At 42.4% G+C, this 27,861-nt stretch overlaps 1 protein-coding gene across 2 annotated transcripts in view; it reads left to right on the forward strand.

Moving 5' to 3' along the window:
* The window catches only part of KIAA0319 (KIAA0319 ortholog), a 38,537-nt gene extending 24,409 nt beyond the window's left edge, over positions 1 to 14,128 (forward strand). For both annotated transcript variants that reach the window (XM_065628779.1, XM_065628780.1), the window contains exons 11-20: positions 312 to 444; positions 1,328 to 1,476; positions 3,777 to 3,928; positions 5,071 to 5,209; positions 6,410 to 6,569; positions 7,818 to 7,960; positions 9,333 to 9,455; positions 10,874 to 10,964; positions 13,068 to 13,159; positions 13,950 to 14,128. In XM_065628779.1, coding sequence (XP_065484851.1) covers positions 312 to 444; positions 1,328 to 1,476; positions 3,777 to 3,928; positions 5,071 to 5,209; positions 6,410 to 6,569; positions 7,818 to 7,960; positions 9,333 to 9,455; positions 10,874 to 10,964; positions 13,068 to 13,159; positions 13,950 to 14,128 — 1,361 coding nt within the window. The remainder of the gene's footprint in view (positions 1 to 311; positions 445 to 1,327; positions 1,477 to 3,776; positions 3,929 to 5,070; positions 5,210 to 6,409; positions 6,570 to 7,817; positions 7,961 to 9,332; positions 9,456 to 10,873; positions 10,965 to 13,067; positions 13,160 to 13,949) is intronic.
* The last annotated feature ends 13,733 nt before the right edge of the window (positions 14,129 to 27,861 follow it).

A 27,861-nucleotide genomic window follows, 5' to 3' on the forward strand; every position in this document is an offset into this window, starting at 1 on the left:
CCACTACTCTTGTTATAAAACTTTCCATACAACGCATTGAGCATGCTGCAAAGTTTTTGGAGTGTGGCCATGCCTTCAGATAGTGACTGTGAAAAAGGGAAGTACTTGCTGTGGGATTTGGCTTGTTGCAGAGCTGGTTTCTCCTGCCTAGTATTCTCTCCTGGCTTATGCACATTGCACTTGTGATTTGTACCTTCGAGCCATTATATCCAATCTGTAATATAATATTCTATGTAAAATCTTCCCTCTGATTGACAATCCTTGCCAGTGACTACCTAGCAAATGTCATATACTAAATATTATTTTTACAGAAAATAACAGTCCTCCAATAGCAGTGGCTGGCCCTGACAAGGAATTGACTTTCCCAGTAGAAAGTACTACACTGGATGGAAGTAAAAGCCAAGATGACCAAGGCATTGTCTTCTATCATTGGGAAAATATCAGGTATCTAGAGATTTTACTAGTGTCTGGTAGAATAGGGAACAAAGTGAAAGCGATTGGGTGCCAGAGCCTCTTACGCAGTGGTGCTGGGTGGTACCCTGCTTGAGAACTGCTTTGAGGATCTTTCTGCTCAGGTGGATAAGAGTCAGGAATTTTTAAGTTCAACTTGGAAAGCTCAGACAATCTCTGCCTGTCTTGCAGTGTGTAATTTTGGGGCCTACTGTTTATCAAGTTAAGAGAAAACAGACAGGAACTTCTACATCTCCCGTTAAAAAGCGAGCAACAGGCTTGGGTTACCCTCCTGTAATGTACAAAGTTTTCCCATCAGTGCTTAGAACTGGGGTTTCTCAGTCACTTGTTTGTTCAATAATAAAGTAAATTGACAATCTGTTTAGCTTGAGCTTTCAATAGTAGGTGACTAAAGCACTCTTGAATGATGACAGAAAATGTTTTTCAAAAGCTTGTAATTGTATGTTTATGTGCAAACTAATTGATTCTTAATGAAAGGACAAGATATTAGCTCATGCAACTGTCATACTTATGGTAGAGAAAGGTTTCCTGCCACCCTGTATGTGTTGTGAGCGGCTCTTAGAGCAGCAGTGTTTGCGTGCTACCATGAAATAGTACACAAGGAGATTGTACTTTTGGGGTGTGTTTTCTACTGTTCTGATAACTGGGTATGTGATGCTTGAGTGCTTTGAATATCTTGAAAAAAAATGGATTTATGAATTATCTGGACTAAACTCATGTTTCTTATAGCTCTTTAACCATCACTTATAGCAGTGGTAGAACTACAGTATACATAAAAGAAAATGGCACGAGCAGTGCTGCGGAAAGAACAATTCGGCTGTCTGTGCAAGATTATTTTTGAGATGTTTCGTTTCAGTGGACCAAGCTCTGTACAGATGGAAAATGGTGACAAAGCAATAGCAACTGTGACTGGCCTTCAAGTTGGTACCTACCGCTTCAGGCTGACCGTGAAAGACCAACAGGGCTTAAGCAGTGCATCTGTGCTATCTATCACTGTGAAGGAAGGTAAGCAGAGTTGCTGCTTCTTAGGATATGGTGGGCAACTTGCCCGTTAATTCAGTCACTGACAGAATGTAAAGGAATTGGAACAGAAAGGGATAATGTGTTTGGTGTCATATGCCAAGGGTGTTCAAGAATAGTTACTGCTGTTTTCTAATACAGTAGTCTTGTGAGTGACTGGTAGAATTAACTCCGCTGACTGCAAGCTTTTTTAAAGTTAAATATATGCAGAATTAATTGTAACAAAAATGCCCTGAAATACTATTTTTGACCATGGTGCGTTTGCTTCATTTAAGAGCATATGTTTTTATTTTATTATCAAAGTTAAGCTTTAAGCAGAAAAGCAATTTTACTTTGAGTTTTAAGTAACATCCAAGAAGTGAGGTCTCAGAGTACACCAGTTTTCACTTAAAAACTTAACATTAAAAGGCCTGTACTTATTTTGATTTTTTTAATACAGGGGAAACAGTTGCTGTGGTGGGCTTTTTATAATTTTTTTTTTTGCTCAACATGCATGTGGCAGGAGGTGCTTTAGCATAGAACTAGTCAGATTGGAAAACACCTTCAAGATCACAGAGTCCAACCGTTAACCTAACATGGTCAAGCTCACCACTAAAACATATCTGTATACACCACATGTACACGTCTTTTAAACACCTACAGGGATGGTGACTCCACCACTTCCCTGGGCAGCCTGTTCCAAGCCTTTCCGTGAAGAAATTTTTCCTAATATCCAATCTAAACCTCCCCTGGTGCAACTTGAGGCCATTTCCTCTTGTCCTGTCACTTGCTATGTGGGAGAAGAGACTAGCGCCCTCCATGCTGCAACCTCCTTTCAGGTAGTCGCAGACAGCGATAAGGTCTCCCCTCAGCCTCCTTTTCTCCAGGCTAAACAGCCCCAGTTTAAACAGCTGCTCCTCATCAGACTTGTGCTCCAGACCCTTCACCAGGTTTGTTGCTCTTTTGACATAGGTACTGTCAGGTATTCCTGACAGATTTCATAACTTTGACTTATGTTACATCCTCAAGTTTGCAGGTGGTGATAATCCAACTGTATTTTGCTTCATGTTGTTCCTTAGGGAGTGATTTTGAGCAATCTCTGTGTACCTGTCTCCTTTTAAAGAAGGTGGCATAATAAATTTCAAATCTTGTTTGGTCCAGAGTTTGGCTTTCTGTTGCATACCTTGTTTTTTGAAGGGAGCGATGCACTCTGACTTTGCAAGTATGGTAGTATGGTACTTGTACCATTTATGAAATGATAGTAGAGTTACATAAGAATCTTAGCTGCTGACTTTCTTGAAAACAGTGCAGCCTTGTTTCTTTTTCACATGGTATCACTGCAGAACAAGTGAATCTTGGAGAAGAAGCTGGACTTAGCTTCTGCCCAAATGTGTCTCATGGTCTCATTCACGGTGTGAAGTGTAGTCACAGTGTGTACTGACTACAGTCGTAGGTTCAGTATTAATATATTAAGTGCTCCAATAGCCAAGTTTAATCAACTGGTTTATTTGGAAGAGGCAAGAAAATCATTCGTATCACAGAGAACTCTAATGCTGCTCTAGAGTTACAGGCAGTGCCCTGGAGACCTGCCCCAGAGTGAATTATTTATGTCCAACTTAATATTCAGACCGGCAAAGTATTTCACTCAGCCTCACAGCTTCCTGGAGCTCTATCTTATCAGTTGTGTCCTAAACAAAAGTCAGTGATGTCTGGTTTCTGGAAAGAGAATGTGTTCATGTTTCTGTGGTGGTTTTTAGCCATAGTCCCAATGCATGGCTTAATTTCACTGCTAGTGGTAGCAAAAAGCATTTGGGAACTGGGTTTGCTCTTAAGTTTCTTGATTACGCTTTGCCTAAAACAGACACTGTTAAGATATAAGACTTTACACAAACTTCTTTAGGTCATAAGTGATTCTCGAGATGAGAAGAGCCCAGTATGGTCATCTCCTGCTGGGCTGTGTTTCTAAGCAGGCAAAAAGTCTTTTTGCTTGACTGAGAAGATCTGATACTTAAATTATTGTGAAACTGTAAACAGAATATCCCACAATGCTTTTTGAAATAGGTATTTTTTGAGTGGTACCTCTTATTGATCTTACGGTGCAGCTCTGCTTTTGTCAGGTTGTAATAATCCTGGAGCCAAATTCTGTATACCCACTCATCCTTTCCCTGTACCTTTGACATGAGATTTTGTTGCTACTGCCTGTAGTCATCAGGCAAAGAATTGCAGTGTGGGTGTATTGGCAATGGCATGTCACAGTTCGCATGTCTTGAAAGCAAAATCTTCTCCTCCACTATTTTTATGGCTAGAAAACAACAGTCCACCCCGGGCGCATGCTGGTGGGAAGCATGTTCTAGTGCTTCCAAATAACTCTGTTACCTTGGATGGCTCAAGGTCTGCTGATGACCAGGGGATTGTGTCCTATTTGTGGATTCGGGATGGTCAAAGCCCAGCAGCTGGGGTAAGTTTCTTGAAGGTTGTAATGAGTGAAGTTTAGCTCTTGTTTATGCATGTAGCATCACTGTAGCAGGACAAGCAGGTGTGACTTAAAAGAGGCTGTGATGCATGGTGTCTGTTTGATTTGTCTCCCCTGCTCTCTCTAATGCTTTGGTTCAAGGACCTTGTGATATTTTCAGTACAGCTATAGGATATGGTGGCTAAGTAGGAAGACTGCAGCAGTGTGGACTTAGTTGGGAAAGACTTGAGACAGAAGAATGAAGTTGTGTCTCTTAAAGAGTAATTGGTGATAGTACCAAGCTAATGTGTTTGAAAGAAAAATAATCTGAAATACAGATATTCCAAAGGAGAAAGAGTCTGAGAGAGCAAGAAGTACTAATAAAGACTAAGGAATCATGCCTGGTACCAGATGAGGTGAAACTTGGAGTTTAAGATAAAAATGGTGTTTTCCACTAGAGGAATAGATACCTCGCCTGGCAGACTACGGTGAAAAGTCAGGGTCCTTAGGGCCGTGGAGTCTGCTCTCTGAATTGGGGCAGACAGCAGAAGTACCTCATGATAAACTGAAGTTTTATATGTCAGCTACTGAAACTGTGATAACAACTTCTGCTTATCTGCACAAAGTGTTGTGGACAGCTCTTTATCCTTCTGTCAGGAAGGCAGTGGCAAATCAGCAGGAACTGGGGAGAGGACAAACAGCGAAATGGTAACAAAGCTTCTAGAAGCAATTCACATGAGAAGAATCGAAGAGCTTTAGCTTAAATATAGCTGACAGAGATGGTAGTTGGAAATATGTGAACTCCAAGGAAAGGAAATAATTTGGGAGTTCAGAAAGCAGAACTAAGGATACTGGAGTAAAATTGAGAAATAATAATGTAACTGTCCCAGATTTCTCAAGTACTCATCTGCTTGAAATGTCAGCTGTTCTGTTTGGGGTTCTTATTTAGTGAAAATATCCATACTATGCAGACATCCTCATTAACTGCCACATCCAAATTTGCTTTACTCTTCTATGAACTGTAGATAGGTCACATTTGTCCCAAAAGCCAAAGCAAGAGCTCACACTGTCATACCAGATACGTGACTTGATAGTCACACGTGCAACTTTCTCTGAGCGTATCGTCATCCCTGTACCTTTTTTTACAGGATGTGATCCATGGCTCAGACCACGAGGCAGTGCTGCAGCTAACTAATCTGGTGGAAGGAACCTATACTTTTCACTTGAAAGTAACAGATGTTAAAGGAGACTCAGATATTGATACAGCAACTGTTGAAGTGCGGCCTGGTATGACAATTAAAAGGTCATCGATACGTTGTGAATACCTCATCTTTGTTCTCCTTATTTATTATTTCAACATTGACAAGATTCTCTCAAGTTAAAACACAAAGAGTTCTCTCTCCCACTTTCTTATTGTTCTCTTAATAGGCCCCAGTGTGTTAGAAGAAGACATGTTAGAATTCGTAACTACCAGTTACACCATTGCCTTACTGGAAGCATAAATAAATAAGTCATACTTCCTAGTTAGTATTTTCATTAAGTTTTGTTGCTTTTCATTCATTGTTTTTTTTTTTTCTGGTTGTTAATCAGTTTAGCCAATGGGAAGAAATGGGAGCTGAGCATTAAGTTCTAGGTGCAAATGCTGCAATTGTGTGTTTGATGGTTGAAAGTGTGTTTTTATGCTTATTTTCCATCTTTCATCCTGAAGGACAAAAACAAAGCCCAAAGAATTTCAGTGTTTTTTAAAATTATCTTTTCGTGGTTTGATATTGCTCATATGTAGACTTGTCTTCAAATGCAGGCTAAATGGCTATGTGATACAAGCATAAGTTGAGGTTTCAGGAAATGAGTCTGAAATACTGGGTCTGTCAGAGATTTCTTGTTTGTCTGGTTCCTGGGCAAGGATTTTATTTCTGTCCCTGACTTTATTGTTCAATATAGTCAGAATAATTGGCTCAGGATTCTCATTGGATATCTGTGGAGCGAGTTTTGTTTGCAAGGCACTCTAGAAGTTCAAGTATTATTTAACAGAACCCTCAGTTTGTGAAGGTAAACATATTTTATATTTCTCAAATTGACGCATCCTCATTTAGACTCACTCACACAGTCTTGCATGCTACCGTATGAGTCCATCTTTGCCTCCCTTTTCCTGGCTGGTAGCCAGTGGTAGATAACTAGCAGGGAATTTAGGAATTAGACTTACCTTGTGCTTACCTCTGACCTCAGGATGGCAGCATTTAGGGGAACAGAAGTTGCTATTCCTCACAGAAATGTATTAATGCTGAACTGAAGTACACACTGAAGTGCTTTCTTTCAACCGATAAGCTGGATTGCTATCTTAGGATGCACCAGGTTTGCTTCACAGGGAATGTGAAAATGTGGTCTAAGTACTTTTGTAAGAACACAAAAGGGTTGTACTGCATGTTATCTTCAATTGGTACTGAAGTATTTGCTGGGCTCTGAAAGAATACTATGTTTTTCTGTCAGATCCCAAAAGGAATGGTCTGGTGGAGCTGATTCTGCAGGTTGGAGTGGGACAGCTGAGTGAACAGCAGAAGGACACCCTGGTGAGACAGCTGGCTGTATTGCTAAATGTTTTGGATTCAGATATCAAAGTTCAGAAGATACAAGCCTACTCAGACATAAGGTACAAAGATATCCTGCTGTGCCAGGAAGATTTGTGGTTTTTATTGACTCTTACACAGCTCATAATTAGTTGCAAAGTAATGTTTTCTAAGACAACAAAAATGCTGTAGCTCTCAACAGTATATACTTTAAAAAGTATATTTCTTCCGTTGTGGTAGAAGATGGATGAAGTAAGCTCTCAGGAGGCTCAGAGCTGAAGCGTTTTGTTTTTAAAAAAATAATTTAAAATTATCTCTATAGTTTGGTGGTGTGTGTTTTATTCCTTTGAAGAAAGCAGGTGCTGGATGGAGTGAGACAGACAGACTTTCTCACAGTGAGGCAAGTGTTGTTTTCAAAATAAGGTTCCGGCTGTATCTGATCAAACCTGGTTTACTTCCTTTTACTTCTAAGTATTTTATAAACATTTTCCCACGTACCTGGTGATGAAAATCCTTTTTTTTTGCAGAGAAGACTACACAGTGTGGTATCTTCCTCTGAAGTAGAAATACCCCCTCTACTTGATGCAGAGAGCTGTAGATGGTTGTACATACGCAGAGAAATTTCTCAGTGTGATTGGTAGAACCTGTTGACATGAGTTATCTTTAAATTACTTCTTGTTAACTACTTGGTAATTTAAAACCCATTTAGGTGTCTAATTAGCTCTCAGGGAACCTCTTAAATTAAAAACAAATCGTTTGGAAAGTTTAGCATTTATAGTTATATTTTTAATCACAGCTTCCAATTACTGCTTTTCAGATAAAAATGTTCCCTGAAGTGCCTGATACAGGACGAGATTGATACCACCCAATTTAAAAAGAGCTGGAGAGGAAAGGAGAGGAGGGCTCACACATGAAGTCATCTGGCTCCCTTGCTCTGAGCTTTTCTTCCTCTTAAATTCAGTTTCTTCAAGTTACTCAAACTGCTTCAAGAGTGCTTTGTGGCAGGTTCTAGATGAGAGTGGGAAAAACAAATGTATACATATGTTTCTTAAAGGTGGAGTAAGGAAGACCAGGAAGGGAATTACATTGCTGTAGTCTACGCCTTTCTTCAGTGAAACTGGGAAGCCAGAGAACTGCTGGTGCTCCTGGCTCAGAGTGAAGTCCTTGGCATTTGAATGGAGTTGACTGATCCCTGATCTTAATCTGTTCCCTAGTCTTTATCAGTGGTGACATTTGCTTTCCAGAAACAAACAAAACCAAAGGCTGTAAACTGAATGCCTGACAGAAGTGATCTTTGACAGCAGTCATGACTTTAGCTGTTCTTCCTGCAGCACCGCGGTTGTGTTCTACGTGCAGAACGGGCACCCTTCCAAAGTGATCAAGGCATCCGATGTCTCGCGAACTCTACATGTGCAGCTTTTGAAAGAGAAGGCTGACTTTCTGCTTTTTAAAGTCCTGCGGGTTGACACGGCTGGTATGTTTTGAATCGTGCTAGCTCATCTTGGCACTTTGCAGGCATTTGGTGAACACAGCACCTGGAAGCAGTGCTTGAAGGCCTTGTCTCTGCCATCTGGTGTCTGATCTTGGATGTAGCTTTCCAAAAGATGGCATTGAAACAATAGTTAAAATGCTTGTTCATTTGTGGTAGACATACCAGCTACTTGTATTCTTTTAAAAGACATCACCTGTAACAGTAGGCAAAAGCACATCTTAATCTGATCTGCATCAGGAAGGCCTGTGCAATGAGGATAAAGATACCCTACTCATACCATCTTTTGGTGAAAGACTGGCAAAACTTAATATAGCCATAGTATAGAATGTTTTGTGTCTCTGGTTCCTTCAAGGCTTTTAGTGTTCAGTAGTAGGCTTGTAATGTAACTTGGTTTTGTCTGTCTGTATCAGGCAAAACGGTCAGGTGATCACTGTGTTATAACCTAGTCTTCTATTATTTGAGTGTAGACAGGCCACTGGGGTTTCTTATAATGAACTTTCTCTTTTCCCTAAAAAGATGCTTGAACTTCTAAGCCTACTTTAAACTTCACTAGTAATGTGAACCCTTTATAATACTCAGATATTACAGATATAACTTCTCCATAATTTAAAATCAGGACATAACAATCCAAATGCAAACAAAATGAGTGAGCTCTGGCAATAAAATAGTCACTGATTCTGTAGTATATTCTGTCTTTATTTACTTGTTGAAAAGGAGTGTTGTGCTATTGTAACTGTACTTCGCTTACTGACATGCATAGATGTCACTTGAAAATATGCATTAACATTTTTCTCGACATAGCAAATCTCCTACTCTGAGTTTTATGGGGAATAAATTTTTATTTTAGTATGATATAATGCATGATCTAGCAATAGCTACCTACTGTAAGTGTATGAGATATGTAAACATTCTGGCCTCAGATGCTGTAATTGAGTTCTGAAATACTGAAATACACTTTAATTTATGGGTATGATGCTTGTGTTCTGTTACCTGAGAACACGGATATTCCTCAGTTCTCAGCTACTTTAGAAGTTCTGATAAATATGTCATAAAGGAGAAGATCTGGATTCCACAACTTAACTCATCTGTATTTCTGGTTAGAATAAACCGTTCTTGACTTGCATACAATTTCAGTATTGTTATGCATAAGATATATTCTAATCTTTCTCTTCACAGCCAGCAGTCTCCTGAACTGTAAATCTGTTTAACACACAACACCAAAGGAAAGGGAGGTTTAACAAATATCAGAATGTTATGAACTAGATGCTTTACCACCAATCTAGTTTCACAGTAGAAGGATGCGTGACAAGTTGTCCATTTACACAGCTGACCCTATGTTTGGTTTTGTTCTTAGCCTGTCTTTTAAAATGCTCTGGACATGGACACTGTGACCCCATAACAAAGCGGTGCATTTGCTACCAGCTGTGGATGGAAAACTTGATTCACCGTTATCTAAATGATGGAGAGAGTAATTGTGGTGAGTCTGGGTGTTGTGGGATGTATTTCAAGAATAACTCATCATCTCGTGAGATTATTGATTATTTGCTGTCAGAATGGGGAGTGCTTAGGGGGTAGATGCTGAGGAAAGACTAGAACAATCTGTTTTTCAGCCAAGTAATATCTTTCTAAAGAAAGATATTTGAATAGCATCTTGAAATGATAATTTCTTGATAGTAGTAGCTCATATTTAAAATATTTTAAAAGTATCACTATTTTTAAAAGTGTTACTATTTGAGGGAAAAAAAGCATGAAAACTTTGTCATAGGAGAGAGATCTTTGAAATTTTTTGGGGCCAGTTGGAAGGGTTTTTGAGTAGTGTGGACATTGCAAAGCTTTTGAGTAGCATTAATCCGATTGTTGCAAAGCCAAAGAAGAGGCAGTAACTTACATTCTTTGGGTGGGTGGTTAAGGCCTCTGTGCCAGAAGTATGATCTGACCCAAGGAAAGAAAACACTAGTGTTCTGGGCTAACCTATATAGCCACCTTTAAAACCTCAGCTTTTTAGCATAATTAATTTCACTGTTTCTTTCAGGTTACCTGTTGCACCTGGGAAATGCTAGCTTAATCATGTCTATATTCTGTGGCACACCTAACATATCAGCTAAGGCTTTCAATTTCAAATATTTAATAGTTTTAGTTTAACTAAATTGGTCTTCCGCTAAAGTTGTAATAAAGCTCTACTCTGAGTACTGTGCAGTCTTGGAAACATTTGTTGAGCAATGTACTAGTCTTCAAGTAAATCTATAGAAATTTATAAGGAGCTTGCTACAAGCCATTAAGTAACCATGGCCCAGTTGCCTATTAGCGAGTGAAGAATAATTGACCAACCAAAATGGGGACGATAGGTTTTGAGCCTGAGGCTGGGACCTCCTGCAGCCCTGCCCTAGTGCTATGTTGTTCTGTAGTGTAATAACAACACTGAAATAGTGAGTATACACATGTTGGAGTTCACATTATAGCACATCTCTCTGTATCCTTCTCCTGTTTTCCTTGATTTACAAATGTAAGCGTGCAGGTAGAAGGATCTTTCTCTAACTGGCTGTTCTTTTAAAAAACTAATGAAATGCCAGACCCAGAGTATACCTATGGTTATTTCAGTTAAGGAGTGACAACTGAGGTGATAATCATGCCCTTTTGACTTTCAGTTCCCACATAGACTTGAGGTGTCTTGGGATGGTAAAAGGTATTGGAGTGGAAGAAGATTTTCAAACATGCACTTTCAGTCTGGAAGCTTAAGAATTTTTAGGGATTCTTCTGAAAATATGAAGGTGCTAAGTTTTCCTAAGTTTGTGTTGCCACTCCCCATTTCTCAGGATTGGTTATTTTAGTAGAATTGTGTTAGAAATTATCTTATTCATATTACTTTACAAAGCACTGCTCCGTTTCTTTTTGCAGAGTGGAGTATACTCTATGTGACTGTATCTGTTTTTATTTTGGTCGTGGTCATGGTAGGGCTTGCCTGGTTCTGCATCTGCTGCTGCAAAAGGTATGTGATTTGTGTTTCTTTTTGAGGGGATATATGCAAAAACTGCACACAACCGCCACATTATAGTCCAGTCCTTGGCACTAAACCGTTGAACTCTTGTCCGACATGTGAGGAGCTTCCTGTGGCTATTTCTGCGTAGTCACACTTTTGTTGAAAAAAGGAGTATCCCATTTGTGGCTCTGTGCTCTTTCTGCATTTTGAAAAACAAAGCTGATGTTGAAGTATACTTCATATTAAGAGATAATTTGTTAAAATGCTGGGAGTATACTGCATATCTTCATAGTCTTTCACTGAGTCCTCTAGGTACTTCATGCTAAGAAAAATGTGGCACACCCTGAAGGTTGCTGATGTAGGAGTATTCTAGGCCATGGAAAGGGAACTGCTCCCAACCTGGTGGCTCCCGTGGACAGGAAGGGTGGACATGTGGACTGCATCTAGCTGACAGGCAAGGAGTACTCCAGTGATCTCAGTCACATAAACTTCTTGCGTCCTCCCTCCTTAAACAGTTTTGCCTACTACTGTGTGTTGTTTCCCTCTCTGCCCTCACTCCCGTCTTTCCCAGTGAGCCGATAAAAAATTCTCTTTCAAGTGACAAGCCCCTGCAAGTTCTGTCACTAGAGCAAGTGTTTTTGCTGCTGCTCAAAAAGCACAGCAAATAGCTGGCTTTTTCAGGTGTTAGCAAAAATCAAACGCTACCAAAATCTTTCTGGATCTTCAATTTTTTCTAGGTTGTCTTTGCAGTATGTAAAGGATGCTGTTTGAAATGCATGGGAGTTGACACTGATTTCCTTTTTATGATTAAAGGAACAGTGCTGTTAGTAGAAAGGTTTAAATAGAATTGTGTCCCACTCCACCTCCCAGTGTAGGGTGGAGCCTCACAGGCATGTGTGGATTTGATGAGAAAGGGATGGTTTATGGAGTTCAGCTGTTTCTGTCCTGTGTCTTCATGTGGCTTGTGCCAGAGAGTGAGGCTGGTTGCTACAGATACATGTAGAAAAGAGGAGGGAAGTGGTGCACTATACAGAATGGCAAGAGATGCCCTTTGCCTTATGGAAAGTACAGGAAAAAGATACTCTAGTAGTCCAAGATGTGGCTGGAGTTTTGGAGGTGTTAAAGGCTTCGAGGTGCCAAATGAACTCCATTTTTAGGAAGACTGTAGAGGGGATCCAAGTGGTTGGCTGTTGCTGCAAAGTCAGCTGAGCAGTAGGTGTCTTCTCCACTGTGAAATGTGCAGTCTGGGTGGCAGAGCTTCTCCAGATGTTGCCAGAGTCAATCCTTGCCTTAACAAAGGGCATGTGCCACACACCCACGCACCCTCCAAAGTTGTGAGAAAGAGGGCCAGAAAAATGTCTGAGATGTGACAGCATCTGCTAGGAGATGTCCCCTTGGTTTCATGTGTGAATGCCCTTATTTCTACTGTGAAATCCTTTGTTCATTCCCTCTCAATCCAATACAATAAAGAGTTCTGTGTCTGTTCCTCTAGCTCTAGGATTTTCTTTCTATATTAATGAGCAGATGAGTAACTCTTGCAAATAACTGAAACTTAACGTAGAAATGATGATGTTTGAAGCATTGCAGAAGTAGATGCTGGGGAAGGATTTAAATGAAGAAAGAACAGCTGGTGATTTGTCTGCAGACCAGTAGGGCTTTGTACCTGCATATATATGAGGGACCCAGTTTCCATTTTTGTCTGGTCTTCTCTGTAAGCATAGTGAGACAAGCACAACTTAAATTCTCTGAGTTAAAATAAAATAAAATATTGGGAACTAACTAATTCTTACAGAAATTTTATTTGGAAGTGAACTTATGTCTACTTTGTGTCTAGTTACTATGTTGAAATTAAACAAACTGAACCTCCTTGGCCTAGGAAAGCAAGTCAGTCTTTCTTGCTTTCTTCATTTTTGTATATTAGAGAGAAAATAAATTATACCTTCTGTTCCAGATTGTACAGCTGCTTGATACAGGTATAAACTGGAACAACTCTTTAGAGTGGAGATAAGAAAGAACAATGAGGTTTTGTGTATTGTGGTATGTGTATGAAAAGGGAGAGGGAGCGGATTTATGTGCATGCATGGTAACTAAATGTGGTAACTTCCTTTTTAGCAGAAAGAGGACAAAGATAAGAAAGAAAACAAAATATACCATCCTAGATAACATAGATGAGCAGGAGAGAATGGAGCTACGACCTAAATATGGTAAGCACTGTCTGTTTCAGCTGGGAATTCATCCACCAAGCTTACAGTCAGTGTATTTGGATTGGCACCTGCAGTCAGGAGGTGGCCTACCCATTTGAGAATGGCAGAGGCAAGCATAGACAATTGAATGGTTGGAAAATCACTTCATTTATTTTGTGAGGCCTTGGGCTCAGCACTGCTCTAATCTGCTTGGTTAATCTTAATTTAGAACATCTAATTGTTCCACAGACTTTCTCCATGCAACCCCTCCTCCCCTATGCACACTTTCATTTGGAGCTGTTTTTATTGCTGCACAGCAGTTCCTTCCTGGCCCATAAGTGCCTTGTTAAACATCAGCTGCTACCTTCTGCTCACATATGTTTTGATTCACCTGAGTTTCAGTTTTTAGCAGGGAAATATTGCAATCCAGGTAAATAAAATCATCCTGAGAAATTGCTGTCCTAGACAGACAGACACAACATTTCTGTAGAAACCATGACCTTTCATTGCCAGTAGTGCTAATCAGATAGCTGTGTGGACAGACTAATTTCCAGGTTCAAGCTATTAAACGTATGTTAGCTATATACTAAGATAATCTGGTTTTTTTTCAAATTTAAATGCATATATTCACATTTCGGAGCCATACACTAATGGACCTGCATTGGCGGTGGTGACAGTGGTGCTTGCTATTATGCTGAATTGAAGAGAATGTTTTCCTTTATCGTGCTTATCGCAGCAGAGGAGAGGATGGTTGGTTGTTACTAAAAAGTGAAACATTTCTAATGAGCTTGTTTTGCTTTTTTATTGTCAGGTATAAAACATAGAAGTACAGAACACAACTCCAGTCTGATGGTCTCTGAGTCAGAGTTTGACAGTGATCAGGACACTATCTTCAGCAGAGAAAAGGTCGAAAGAGAGAATCCTAAAACCCTCATGAATGGATCCGTCAGAAATGGAGTTTCCTTCAGCTACAGCTCCAAAGACAGATAACTGAATGAGGGTAAACACACAGAACATGCTGGTCAAACGCATCTGAAACATGTTGGCCAACCTCTCTTTTTCCAGAACAAAAAGCTTCCTAAAATATCAACTAGTTGCAGATGAAAGCGTAAATTTCTAGCACAGTTAGGGGAAAGGAGGAGGAGGGATTAGATGGTCAGCTAATGCTTTTTGTCACTTATAGGAACAAGCAAAAAGCACATCTTATTTCTTGCATGTCCCAGGCTGAATGTTTATCTGGACTTCAGAAGGCCTTTTTTCCTCTATCAATGCTACGAAAGTAGCCAGGGCTGTTACACTACTAACAGTGGTAAGTGAGATGCATACAGATTCATGTCTGTGCTCCTAGCTCGCTCTCAGAGAAGCAGTGTGGTGGTGATGCTGACCTGAAACAGCAAAAGCAAATATAGATAAATTCCCTTACAACTATGGAGAGCTGTAAGTGACCACAGGTTCCATCCTCATCGTAAGTTTAGGTTGGGAACACAGAGCATTTTTAGTGCATTATATTTATCTCTGACTATGCTTTGTGACTTCCTTTTCTAGGGTAGTGCTCATCAGATGGAAATGTCTTTGTTTTTAAGGAAATTTACAATTAGCAGTTGCACTCAATCACCTGTAATGTGATACATCTGTGTCCTGTAGGATGCAGTGTTCCCTTTATTTACGTGGAAAGTATGGTGCCTGCAGGGAAGTCCAGCCTCAGGTTGCTTCTGTAATGATGAACATTCTTGGGGTCTCTGGTCTCTGCCACATCCAGCCAGGAAACAGTAGCAGGAAGGACTTGGTGTGATGCACCTTCAGAAGCAGTTTGAGCATCCCAAACAACTTTTTGCTTAAAGAGCTCTTTAAAGGAGCTCTGGACCTTTTAAAACTGAAGCCTCAGCTGAGTTTTCATCTGTCAGCCTCAGTGCTCAGTTAAAAAATGTGCCAGGCATTTGTGTAGTGGAATGCTGTGGCAAAATACCCTACGTGGAGCAGGAGGTTCAATGTCTACCTTTGTTGTCATGGGAACTGGTACTGAGAAAGATTTTTAGCTTCAACATTAGATTGTTTTACTTTCTCTTCTGCAGCTATTCAGTGACTAGATGTGCTGGACTGAAGAGGTCCCTTTATGTGTTTGGGAAGGGTAGGTGTGTTCAGAGTTTTGATGTTCTTGTTTGCAGTCTGGATTTCTTTACAGCGTGTTTGTTAGGCTTTAAAGCCATGCCCCTGTTATAGTATAGCCCCAGTCCCCCTCCAGCTGGCAGCTAAAACCACTTACTGCTTGCTCGCTCTTCTCCCACCCCCTGTGCGTTGGGGAGGAGGAGCAGAAAACAAAGGTAAAACTCATGGGTTGGAATAAGAATAGTTTAATGGAACAGTGAAGGAAAGAGAAACAAACCCAAAGAAACAAACTCCACAAACAAACAAAATTGTTATTGTTGCAGCAACACAGAATCACAGAATGTTAGGAATTGGAAGGGACCTCGAAAGTTCACCTAGTCCAATCCCCCCACCGGAGCAGGAACACCCAGATGAGGTTACACAGGAAGGTGTCCAGGCGGGTTTTGAATGTCTCCAGAGAAGGAGACTCCACAACCTCCCTGGGCAGCCTGTTCCAGTGCTCTGTCACCCTGAAGAAGTTTCTTCTCATATTTAAGTGGAACCTCCTGTATTCCAGTTTATACCCATTGCCCCTTGTCTTATCATTGGTTGTCACCGAGAAGAGCCTGGCTCCATCCTTGTGACACTCACTCTTTATGTATTTATAAACATTAATGAGGTCACCCCTCAGTCTCCTCCAAGCTAAAGAGCCCCAGCTCCCTCAGCCTTTCCTCATAAGGGAGATGCTCCACTCCCTTAATCATCTTGGTGGTTCTGCGCTGGACTCTCTTAAGCAGTTCTCTGTCCTTCTTGAACTGAGGAGCCCAGAACTGGACACAGTATTCCAGATGAGGTCTCACCAGGGCAGAGTAGAGGGGGATGAGAACCTCTCTTGACCTGCTAACCACCCCCCTTCTAATACACCCCAGGATGCCATTGGCAGCCTGGTGTTGTTCTTGCCCAGATGCAAGACTCTACACTTGCCCTTGTTATATTTCATTACATTTTTCCCCACCCATCTCTCCAGCCTGTCCAGGTCTTGCTCAATGGCAGCACAGCCTTCTGACTTGTTAGCCACTCCTCCCAGTTTTGTGGCATCAGCAAACTTGCTGACAGTGCACTCTATTCCCTCATCTAAGTCATTGATGAATGCATTGAATAATACTGGTCGCAGTACTGACCCTTGAGGCTCTCCACTAGATACAGGTCTCCTACTAGACTCTGCCCTATTGACCACGACTCTCTGGCTTCTTTCCTTCAGCCAGTTCACAGTCCACCTGATCATCCAGACCACACTTCCTCAGTTTAGCTGCGAGGATGCTGTGGGAGACTGTCAAATGCCCTACTGAAATCAAGATAGACCACATCCGCTGCTTTGCCATCATCTATCCAACTGGTTATGCCCTCATAAAAGGCTGTGAGCTTGGTGAAGCACGACTTCCCCTTGGTGAAGCCATATTGACTGCCCCTAATGACCCTATGTCATGGTTTGATTGCGGGAAGACAATCAAAAACTGTGGCAGATGTATTTTACTTAACTCCTTTCCCCCTTCCCCCACTTTTCTCCCTCTTCTCCTCTCCCTGTTCACTAAGGACAGGCGATTTTGAGAGGAAAGGAAAAGAAGGACAGAGAGAAGAGAGTTGGAAAATTTGAAAACGTTTTACTAATGCTACTAAATAAACATAGAGAAAAAAATAATGCAGAACAAATATTATAGAACCAGTCTTGCAATTCCCAGCAGCTACTCTGGCAGGACCCTGCAGCCAACCGGAACTAGATTCAGTCTGTCATGAGGCCTCAGCTCGCAGGGACAGCAGAAAAGAAGCAGAGATGAAGAAGCAGCAAAGCAGCAGAAGACCCAGCAGAAGAGAGCGAGAGTCCTTCTGGTCTCCGCCTTTTATATCCAGGAAGTTGTGAATGGGATGGAATACTCCAATTGGTTAATTCGTGGTCACCTGACTCAGACCACTTCCTCTCATTGCTTCCCCCAATGACCCAGGACATTCCACCCCTTATAACATACCATTCACGGCATATTTAAACCTCATTAATACAATCTAATTAATACAATCTATCAATACGATCTAATGAATTGCAACAACTATATATCTATATATGCAGGTGTAGCTCATCATTCTCTTAGTCTGTGGACCATCCTTTGGAAAAGCTCATTTAAATTCACTTATCATACATCTAGTACATCTCATGACTACTGTTTGTGGGTTAAAGACATCAACTTCAAAGAAGTTGTCAGGCGCCACTCGAAGAAACTAGCTCTGGTTGCATCACCACTGTCTTGATGTGAAAGATACTTATTAGACACTGTTAGTATGGAAATTAACATCATGCAGTTCAGTCTTGACTATTTTCACCTAAAATCAAATCCCCTTGAGGTACACATCGAACTTCTCCATCTTTAAGCATCACCCACCAGGTGCTGCCAGGTCCTTGGGCAAAACCAATCCTGTGAATGGCCTTGCCTTTGCCTGAGGTAGGAGTGACCTGAGCTGCCTTTCCTAACATAGTTTTCATGTGTACTACAGGGACTTTATCTCCTTCTACAGTGTGTAGAATTTCTGATTGTGCGGCCCGGCTCGATTAGTTGATCCTCTAGTGTTGACCAACCAAGTGGCTTTTGCTAAATGTGAATTCCAGTTTTTAAAGGTTCCACCACCCAGTGCTTTTAGTGTAGTTTTTAACAAACCATTGTACCTTTCAGTTTTCCCATATGCTGGTGCATGATACGGAATGCGATATACCCTCTCAATACCATGTTCTTTGGCCCAGTTGTCTATAAGACTATTTTTGAAATGAGTGCCATTGTCGGATTCAATTCTTTGTGGTGTACCATGTCACCAAAGGACTTGCTTTTCAAGGCCCAAGATCATATTTCGGGCTGTAGCATGGGGTACAGCATATGTTTCCAACCATCTGGTGGTTGCTTCTACCATTGTAAGTACATACCGCTTACCCTGACAAGTTTGTGGAAGTGTAATATAATCAATCTGCCAAGCCTCTCCATACGTTAACCATCGCCCCCCATACCATACAGGCTTTAGCTTTTTAGGTTGTTTGAGTTCGGCGCAAGTTTCACATTCATGAATAACCTGTGAAATAGTGTCCATAGTTAAGTCCACCCCTTGATCACGACCCCATTTATAGGTTGCATCCCTACCTTGATGCCCTGAAGCATCATGGGCCCACTTTGCTAAGAAGAGTTCACCTTTATGTTGCCAGTCCAAACCCACTTCAACTACTTGAATCTTAGCAGCTTGATCCGTTTGTTGGTTGTTTCGATGTTCCTCGGTGGCTGGACTTTTAGGCACATGAGCATCTACATGATGAACTTCCACAGTCAGGCTCTTTAGCCAAGCAGCAATGTCTTACCACAGTGTGGTGGCCCAAATGGGTTTACCTCTGCATTGCCAATTGCTTTTCTTCCATTGCTGTAGCTACCCCCACAAGGCATTTGCCACCATCCATAAGTCAGTATAGAGATAAAGTATTGGCCAGTTTTCTCGTTCAGCAGTGTCCAAGGCCAGCTGGATGGCTTTCACTTCTGCAAGTTGACTAGATTCACCCTGTCCTTCAGTGGCTTCTGTGACTCGTTGTATGGGACTCAGCAGCATTCCACCTTCGATGTTTACCTGTAAGACAGCAGGATCCATCTGTGAATAGGGCATACCACTTTTCAGTCTCTGAAAGGGTATTATATGGTGGTGCTTCTTCAGCATGTGTTACTTCCTCCTTCTCTGGGGACATCCCAAAGTCTTTTTACTTTCTAGCAAGACCATAATCACTTCTAAGATCCCTGGGCGATCGGGACTCCCAATTCGAGCTCGTTGCGTGATCAATGCAATCCATTTACTCCACGTAGCATCGGTTGCATGATGCGTAGAGGGAACCTCCTTTAAACATCCAGCTCAGCACTGGCAGTCAAGGTGCCAGGAGGAGCTGTGCTTCAGTACCAATCACTTTTGAAGCTGCTCAGACTCCCTCATAAGCTGCAAGTATTTCCTTTTCAGTGGGAGTATAGCTGGCCTCCGATCCTTTGTATCCTCGACTCCAAAAACCCAAGGGTCGACCTCAGGTTTCTCCTGGTGCCTTCTGCCAGAGACTCCAGGTAGGACCATTATCTCCGGCCACAGTGTAGAGCACATTTTTAACATCTAGTCCAGTCTGAACTGGTCCAAGGGCCACCGCATGAGTTATGCTTAATTTGTTCAAAGGCTTGTTGTTGTTCTGGTCCCCACTCAGATTGGTTCTTTTTACGAGTCACTTGATAGAGAGGGCTCACAATCTGGCTGTAGTCGGGAATATGCATTCTCCAAAAACCTACAACACCCAAGAAAGTTTGTCTCTCCTTCTGATTAGTAAGTGGAGACATAGCTGAAATTTTGTTAATCACCTCCATTGGGATCTGACGCCGACCATCTTGCCATTTTACTCCTAAAAACTGGCTCTGTTGTGCGGGTCCCTTGACCTTATTACATTTTATGGCAAAACCAGCATCCAAAACAATATGACTTATTCTTTCACCTTTCTCAAAGACTTCTTTTTCTGTGTCACCCCATATGATGATGTCATCAATATACTGCAAGTGTTCTGGAGCTTTACCTTCTTCCAGCGTGGTTTAGATCAGTCCATGGCAGATGGTAGGACTGTGTTTCCACCCCTGGGGCAAGCGATTCCATGGGTACTGGGTGCCCCTCCAGGTGAAAGCAAACTGTGGCCTGCATTCTGCTGCTAAAGGGATAGAGAAAAATGCATTAGCAATGTCAATGGTGGCATACCACTTAGCTGCCTTTGACTCCAGTTCAAATTGCAGTTCTAGCATATCAGGCACAGCAGCACTCAACGGTGGTGTAACTTCATTCAGGCCATGATAGTCTACAGTTAGTTTCCACTCATCACTAGACTTACGCACTGGCCAAATTGGGTTGTTAAAAGGTGAGCGGGTCTTCCTGATCACACCCTGGCTTTCTAGTTGACGAATCAATTTCTGAATAGGAATCAAAGAGTCATGATTAGTGTGATATTGTCGATGATGTGCCGCCGTGGTAGCAACTGGCACCTGCTGATCGTCAACCATCAGCAGTCCTACAACAGAGAGTCGTCTGAAAGACCAGGCAAATCAGACAGCTGTTCAGTTTTCTCAGTGTCCACAGATGCTATACCAAATGCCCACGTATACACTTTTGGGTCCTTAAAATACCCCCTCCTGAGGTAGTCTATGCCAAGGATGCATGGAGCATCTGGGCCAGTCACAATGGGATGCTTTTGCCAGTTTTTTCTAGTTTGGCTCATTTCAGCCTCTACAACAGTCAGTTCCTGGGATCCCCCAGTCACTCCAAAAATATTCACAGAATCACAGAATGTTAGAGATTGGAAGGGACCTCAAAAGATCATCTAGTCCAATCCCCCTGTCAGAGCAGGAACACTTAGGTGAGGTTACACAGGAAGGCGTCCAGGCGGGCTTTGAATGTCTCCAGAGAAGAAGAATCCACAACCTCCCTGGGAAGCCTGTTCCAGTGCTCCATCACCCTCACTGAGAAGAAGTTTCTTCTCAAATTTAAGTGGAACCTCTTGTGTTCCAGCTTGAACCCATTACCCCTTGTCTTACTGTTGGTTGTCACCAAGAAGAGCCTGGCTCCATCCTCGTGACACCCACCCTTTATGTATTTATAAACATTGATGAGTGTCGCGATTGAGAGACGGAGACGCAGCTTGATGCAAGCAAGATGTCCGATTTATTGAGCTAACACACATACATTTATATGTTCTAAGTTAAGTGTGTCTTAAGTTGATTGGCTAATCACTCTAGCACATGCGCAAGACTAGCAAGACTATTTAAACAAAGTTTGTTGATTAGGCGATGTTCACACGGCTATCAATCGCCACCTGTGGTCACGGGTTGTTCTTTGTCCTTGGGCGTAGGCGTTTGCTGATAACCACAAATTCCTTGTTCCTGGGCCTTGTCTGGGCACGCTGTGTTTCATGTCTATTGCAACACTCGATTTTGCAACAAGCTAGCATACAGGCCTCAGGCCCAGGCAACAGCTCTCGCTAACCCACATCTCCCCCTTTCTGTTTTAATTAAACATTTTGGCTATCCCAAGGTTGATGACCAACTAACTCAAGAACATCTTCTCTAACTAACATTTCCGTACTAGGGGTTTTCAGGGTTCCCTTCAAATCTTGCGTTGATTCCTGATTTACAACAAAAATTTTGTTTACTGAAGCGGTTATTGATTTTTGCAAACATTGTAATATACATGGAATTACTATCAACAACACACAAATCATTGGAAGGATAGAAAGCCCTTGTTTAAGCAAATCTTTCACCCACCCCGTAATACCCCAGGATGCTAGCCACCCATCGAACCCGTCCACTTCCTTTATCTTATGGAGTTGTTCTCGCAACTCTGCAATTCGCTGGTGGCTACTTCTGGAGTGGTCAGATAAATTCATACAGCACATCCCTTCAAAGTCCTGGCATCCATGTCCGTGGGCTAACAAGAGAAAATCTATAGCGGCACGATTCTGTAATACGGCATGTCTGACACTAGCAACATCCTGTGTCAATTCCCCGAGAATTTGACTAGTGAGGTTGAGTTCATTTTTGGTCCAGCATGCAAGCTGCTTAAGCGAGGTCATGGTCCTTGCCGCAGTAGCACCGGGCAAAAATGTGGAAGCCAGAACCGTCATAGTCTGGCTCCAAAACACAGGATCCGTTTGATCATTACAATTTAACTCGTGCACAGACCTTTTTGAACGCCCACGAGTCCAATTCATCAACTGGCGTAATGACGGGTGGAAAAGTGTTAGTTGCCCTAAATAGCAAGGTCCGCCATGGGGGTCTCTGGGTATTCCTGCCCATGCACGATCTCCACAGATTAAAAATATACCTGGGGGAAGCCGTTTGGCAGGGGCATCAGTACAATTTAATCGTGTATACGTGTCAAGCCCGACCTGATTTTTCAACTGTGGAAAGAGAGGAGGGTTTGGATTGACAGTGCCCCACTCTTGCATGTTGGTGTTGAATTGCTCTAGAGACCGAGGTTCAAAGCTAAACCACCCCCCTCCTGTTATGTTAGTAACATTCAAACAACCTAACAACTCTAATTCCTCAGGATCGCTTTGCATCGTATTTTTAAGGTTCAAGATTATCTGAGCTTGCCACTTTCCATCGACCTGTGCTTGCCGGAGTCCTGACTCAAACAATATTTTATTATCAAACCTCAACACAGAATCATTTCGCACAAAACCTCGAAATTGTTCTGGCCACCATGTAGGTGTCCCGATTAAGCACGTTCTAAACGGATCGCCACCTTGCGCCAGGGACAGACAAAAGTCTGTAACCCCTGTACTAATGTATGGCTTACATGGGCAGATGAGGTCACCCGTCAGTGACCCGTCCAAGCTAAAGAGCCCCAGCTCCCTCAGCCTTTCCTCATAAGGGAGATGCTCCACTCCCTTAATCGTCTTTGTGGCCCTGCGCTGGACTCTCTCCAGCAGTTCCCTATCCTTCTTGAACTGAGGGGCCCAGAACTGGACACAATATTCCAGATGAGGTCTCACCAGGGCGGAGTAGAGGGAAAGGAGAACCTCTCTCGACCTACTAACCACACCCCTTCTAATACACCCCAGGATGCCATTGGCCTTCTTGGCCACAAGGGCACAGTGCTGGCTCATGGTCATCCTGCTGTCCACCAGGACCCCCAGGTCCCTTTCCCCTACACTGCTCTCTAATAGGTCATTCCCCAACCTATACTGGAACCTGGGGTTGTTCCTGCCCAGATGCAAGACTCTACATTTTCCCTTGTTATATTTCATTAAATTTTTCCCTGCCCAACTCTCCAGCCTGTCCAGATCTCGCTGGATGGCAGCACAGCCCTCTGGCGTGTCAGCCACTCCTCCCAGCTTGGTGTCATCAGCAAACTTGCTGATAGTACACTCAATTCCCTCGTCCAAGTCGTTGATGAATATATTGAATAGTATTGGTCCCAGTACTGACGCTTGAGGCACTCCACTAGATACAGGCCTCCAACCAGACTCCACCCCCTTGACCACGACTCTCTGGCTTCTTTCCTTCAGCCAGTTTGCAGTCCACCTCACTACTCGATCATCCAGTCCACACTTCCTCAGTGTTGCCGTGAGGATGCTGTGGGAGACGGTGTCAAATGCTTTGCTGAAGTCAAGGTAGACCACATCCACTGCTATGCCATCGTCAATCCACCTTGTTACGTCTTCATAAAAGGCTATGAGGTTGGTCAAACACGACTTCCCCTTGGTGAAGCCATGTTGACTGCCCCTGATGACCCTCTTATCCTTGATATGTCTTAAGATGGCACCAAGGATAAAGTGTTCCATCACTTTCCCAGGGAGGGAGGTGAGGCTGACCGGTCTGTAGTTGCCTGGGTCCTCCTTCTTGCCCTTTTTGAAGACCGGAGTGACATTTGCTTTCCTCCAGTCCTCAGGCACCTCTCCCGTTTCCCAAGACGTGGCAAAGATGATGGAGAGCGGTCCAGCAATGACTTCAGCAATATTGATGGATTGTGTTCCTTTATAATCTGAAGGAATTACCATGCACTGAGCACCAGTGTCCACCAAAGCCTTGTACTCCTGGGGGTGTGTTGTACCAGGCCGTCATATCCGTACAGTCCAATAAACTCTGTTATCCCTTTCCTCCGCCTGACTGGAGGCAGGGCACCTCTAATCTCTGTCTTGCACAGTCTTTGAGTGTGAATTAGAGGTTCCGTCAAGAGCATCAGAATCTCTTCTGTCCTTTCTATAAACTGGAGCAGCCCTTTTCCTAGGAGTTTTCCCTTTTAACTCACGTACTTGTTCTTGAAGTTCTGAAGTAGGTCTTAGAGTATATATAAAACTTTTTCCTAAGCACGTGCTAAACATACGATAATGATTGGCTACAATGCACTGATCACGTGTCCCACCCCCATTTGCTATTGGCGACTGGCCGCTGTCCGCATGCCCGTGACGTTCCATGTGTCTGCCGGTAGAGGACGACAAGCAGCAGCCCAAGCCTAAACTGTGGTTATGTCAAGCCCTGGATTGTTCATCGCATATATGTTATGCCCTCTCTCTCCTAAAAAGTTATCCACAATTCTGCCTTTTTCTTTTGAACAATCCAGGCATGATGAACTATGTGTTCTAAACCTCTCTTAATACAACTTAGTACTATACAAAAGTGAATCACAATTAGAATCAAAATAATCAAAAGGTGCATACCTTAGCTAAACAGATAGAATCCTGCCCTGTGACATTGGCTAATGTCACCCAAACATTTGTCTTTGGCTGAGAAGGGAACCAAAATGTATTACACTTATTCAGAATCATTACTGCTATCATAATTACGCAAAGGAGATTCTGGAGCCACATGTTGCTTCTTCAATTCTGGCTTCACCGAATGATGGGGAACCCACAGTGGTCCTTATTCTGTGGAGAGACACATGTAACCTCGACCATTAAAAATTTCTGATACAGGACCTTTCCAAATACCAGTTACAGGATCACGATATCTTACTAACAACTCTGGTAAGGTATTTGTTCTTCCTAACTTAATTTGATGATGATGTATAATAATTGGAGGCTCTTCATGATCTCCTGTGAGACACAAGTAGTTTAGAGTGAACAACACCTTGCTTAACTGTGATTGACAATCTAATTCTTCACCCTTTTGCTTGGTTAAATACCCTTTTATCATCTGGTACGCTCGTTCAATGATTGCCTGTCCCGTGGGTGAATGTGGTATGCCTGTCACATGCTTGATTCCCTACTGCATTAGAAAAGATCTCAGTTTCTGACTAACATATGCAGGTCCATTATCTGTTTTGATTTGTTCTGGAACACCCATTACTGCAAAACATGCTGTTAGATGTTTACACACATGCTGCGCTTTTTCTCCTGGCAACGCTGTAGCCCAAATCATTTTTGAAAAGGTGTCCACTGTGACATGCACATACTTGAGCCTCCCGAACTCAGGAACATGCGTCACATCCATCTGCCACACTTCTAATGCCTTAAGACCTCTAGGGTTAACCCCACTGCCGATTCCTAAAGTTTGAGTTCCACATTGTGGACAAGCTTGGACAATAGTACGGGCTTCATTCCGAGTCAAAACGAATTGTTTTTGCAAACCTTTGGCATTCTGGTGAAAGTTCTCATGACTCTGTCTGGCCTGCTGGAATTTATCTGTGGGCGGCACGTACTGCACCGGGCTAACTAAATGATCGGCTTCTCTGATTTCCTTCCCCCAATCAAAGATTCCACTGATGGCTACGAATGTGAAACACACAACAAGATTCTGTTCGTTGGCCTAAAATTGATCTTAACTGAATAAACAGTTTTCCCAGCTGCAGGTTATCGGATCGTCTCAAAAGAGCATTTTCTATACGCGGTACTACCCCAGCTACATAAAGAGAATCTGTGACTACATTCAGAGGAATGTGTAACCATTTTGTTAATGCCCATACAACAGCTGTGAGCTCCAAAGTCTGAAGAGAGTCCTCTTTGGTACCTTCAATCAGGTGTTGCATCCACTGATTCTTTTCCTGCCAAACACATCCTGCTCGAAGCTGACGTTTTCCTGCATCTGTATATACTGTCAAACCTTTTACCGGTTGTCTCTGAACCTTGCTACACTCTAACCACTGATTATTCTTAAGAAACTGCCATAATTCCCTTTTGGTTGCTGTGAATGCACCAACCCAGAAAACCCTAATAACGCCTCCTGAATCGGAACGGAGTGTCTAAGCCACCATTCTAAATCTACACTAGAAATCGGTAGACTAATGTCCGGAGGTTCTTGGCCACTTATCTCCACTATTCTGGATCTCCCTTTTCTTATAAACTCTCCTATTGCCTCTGGCCTTGTCTGTATATGAAACTTTGGCTGGACTCCTAAAAACACCCATTCCAAAATCCTAAGATGGTCCGATTCACTGACTTTAGCAGTTTTGGCAGTGGCACAAGTAAGAGTATAAGAAGAAGTACAAAGAGAGGAGGGAGAATCTTCCCCACTTTTGTTTTGCCACTGACAAATGACTGCTAAAGGAGATTCTTGATTACTGATCAATAATGATACAGGCTGATTGGCAATACAACGTCTTGTCCAATTTTGCTTCAATTTTTCAAGAATATTTGACAAGGCTGTTTGATGTTGAGGTTCTAAGGTAATTGCTGCAGTTGGATCCTTGCCTTTCAATAAACTAGTAAGTGGTGCTATGTCTGTATTTGAAATACCAGCACAAGTTCTGACCCATTGGATGTCACCTAACAACTTTTGAACATCATTCAAAGTGCACAACTCTGTATGTAACTCAATTTTTTGAGGCCATATCTGAGATGCAGAGATTGTCCATCTTAAATATTTCCATGGAGCGCTTTGCTGTACTTTTTCAGGAGCAGCTACTAGGCCTTTCTTTTGAAGCTCAATGTGTAGTATGTGAACAGCTTCTTCGGTAAACTCTGTTTCCTGACAGCAAAGAATGTCATCCATACAATGATAGATAATGGGTTTTTGCCATAAGTCACGAATTGGCTGCAATGCCCACGCTACATACAATTGACATAATGTAGGTGAGTGTTTCATACCTTGTGGTAATACTACCCACTCATACCGTTTGGCTGGTTCTGCTTTGTTTACAGATGGCACAGTGAACGCAAATCGTTGAGTATCTTGAGAATGCAAAGGAATAGTAAAAAAGCAATCTTTTAGATCAACTATAAGAATATGCCAATTTTCAGGTAGCATTGCAGGAGACGGGAGACCAGGTTGCAGAGCTCCCATTGACTGCATTTGCTCATTTACCTTCTGCAAATCATGTAGTAAACGCCATTCACCACTTTTCTTAGGAATTACAAAAATAGTATTCCAAGGACTGGTTGATGGTTTTATATGCCCAGCTGCTAATTGCTCATCTACTAATTCCTTTGCTTTTTGCCGTCGCTCTTCTGTTAACAGCCACTGGTCAACCCACACTGGGTCATCTGTTAGCCAGGTCAATGGAGGGTAGGGCGACTGCTTTCCAGTGACCACTAGTGAGACATTAGAACAACACCCAATTGTCCCAATACACGTCGCCCAATTAAAGCTTCAAGACTCCCCGGCAGCGCCATAACAGACTTTTAGCGACACACACTGCCCTTCTGGAAAACGCAATGGTACTGGTTTAACACTTGTGTGGAACGATTTGACCTCCTGCTACTGATGCAGAGAGTGAGGACTTTACTGGCCACACATTAGGCCACTTTGTTTGGTTTACAATAGTAACATCTGCTCCAGTATCTAACGTAGCTGTGATGGAGACAGTGCAGTTGCCCTGAGATAGTTGTATTTTCATCATTGGTTGTTGCAACATGGTAGTGGTGAAGCATACAGCAGGTCCCGCGGAACCAAAACCTTTATCACCTCGTAGGTTCATGGGAGGATTAGGTGCTTCCGGTAACTGGTTTTCTAATGCTACTATTTGAGCAACTTTGCTTCCAGCTGGTATGAAGATAGGAGGATTTAAAGTATATATCATTGCGTAAATCACTCCAGTGTAGTCTGCATCAATGACCCCCGGTATTACGATGATACCCTTAATTCCTGCTGAAGAGCGCCCCACTAGCAGTC

This window comes from Caloenas nicobarica, chromosome 2 (genome assembly GCF_036013445.1).
Source record: "Caloenas nicobarica isolate bCalNic1 chromosome 2, bCalNic1.hap1, whole genome shotgun sequence".
NCBI classification, from domain to species: domain Eukaryota; kingdom Metazoa; phylum Chordata; class Aves; order Columbiformes; family Columbidae; genus Caloenas; species Caloenas nicobarica.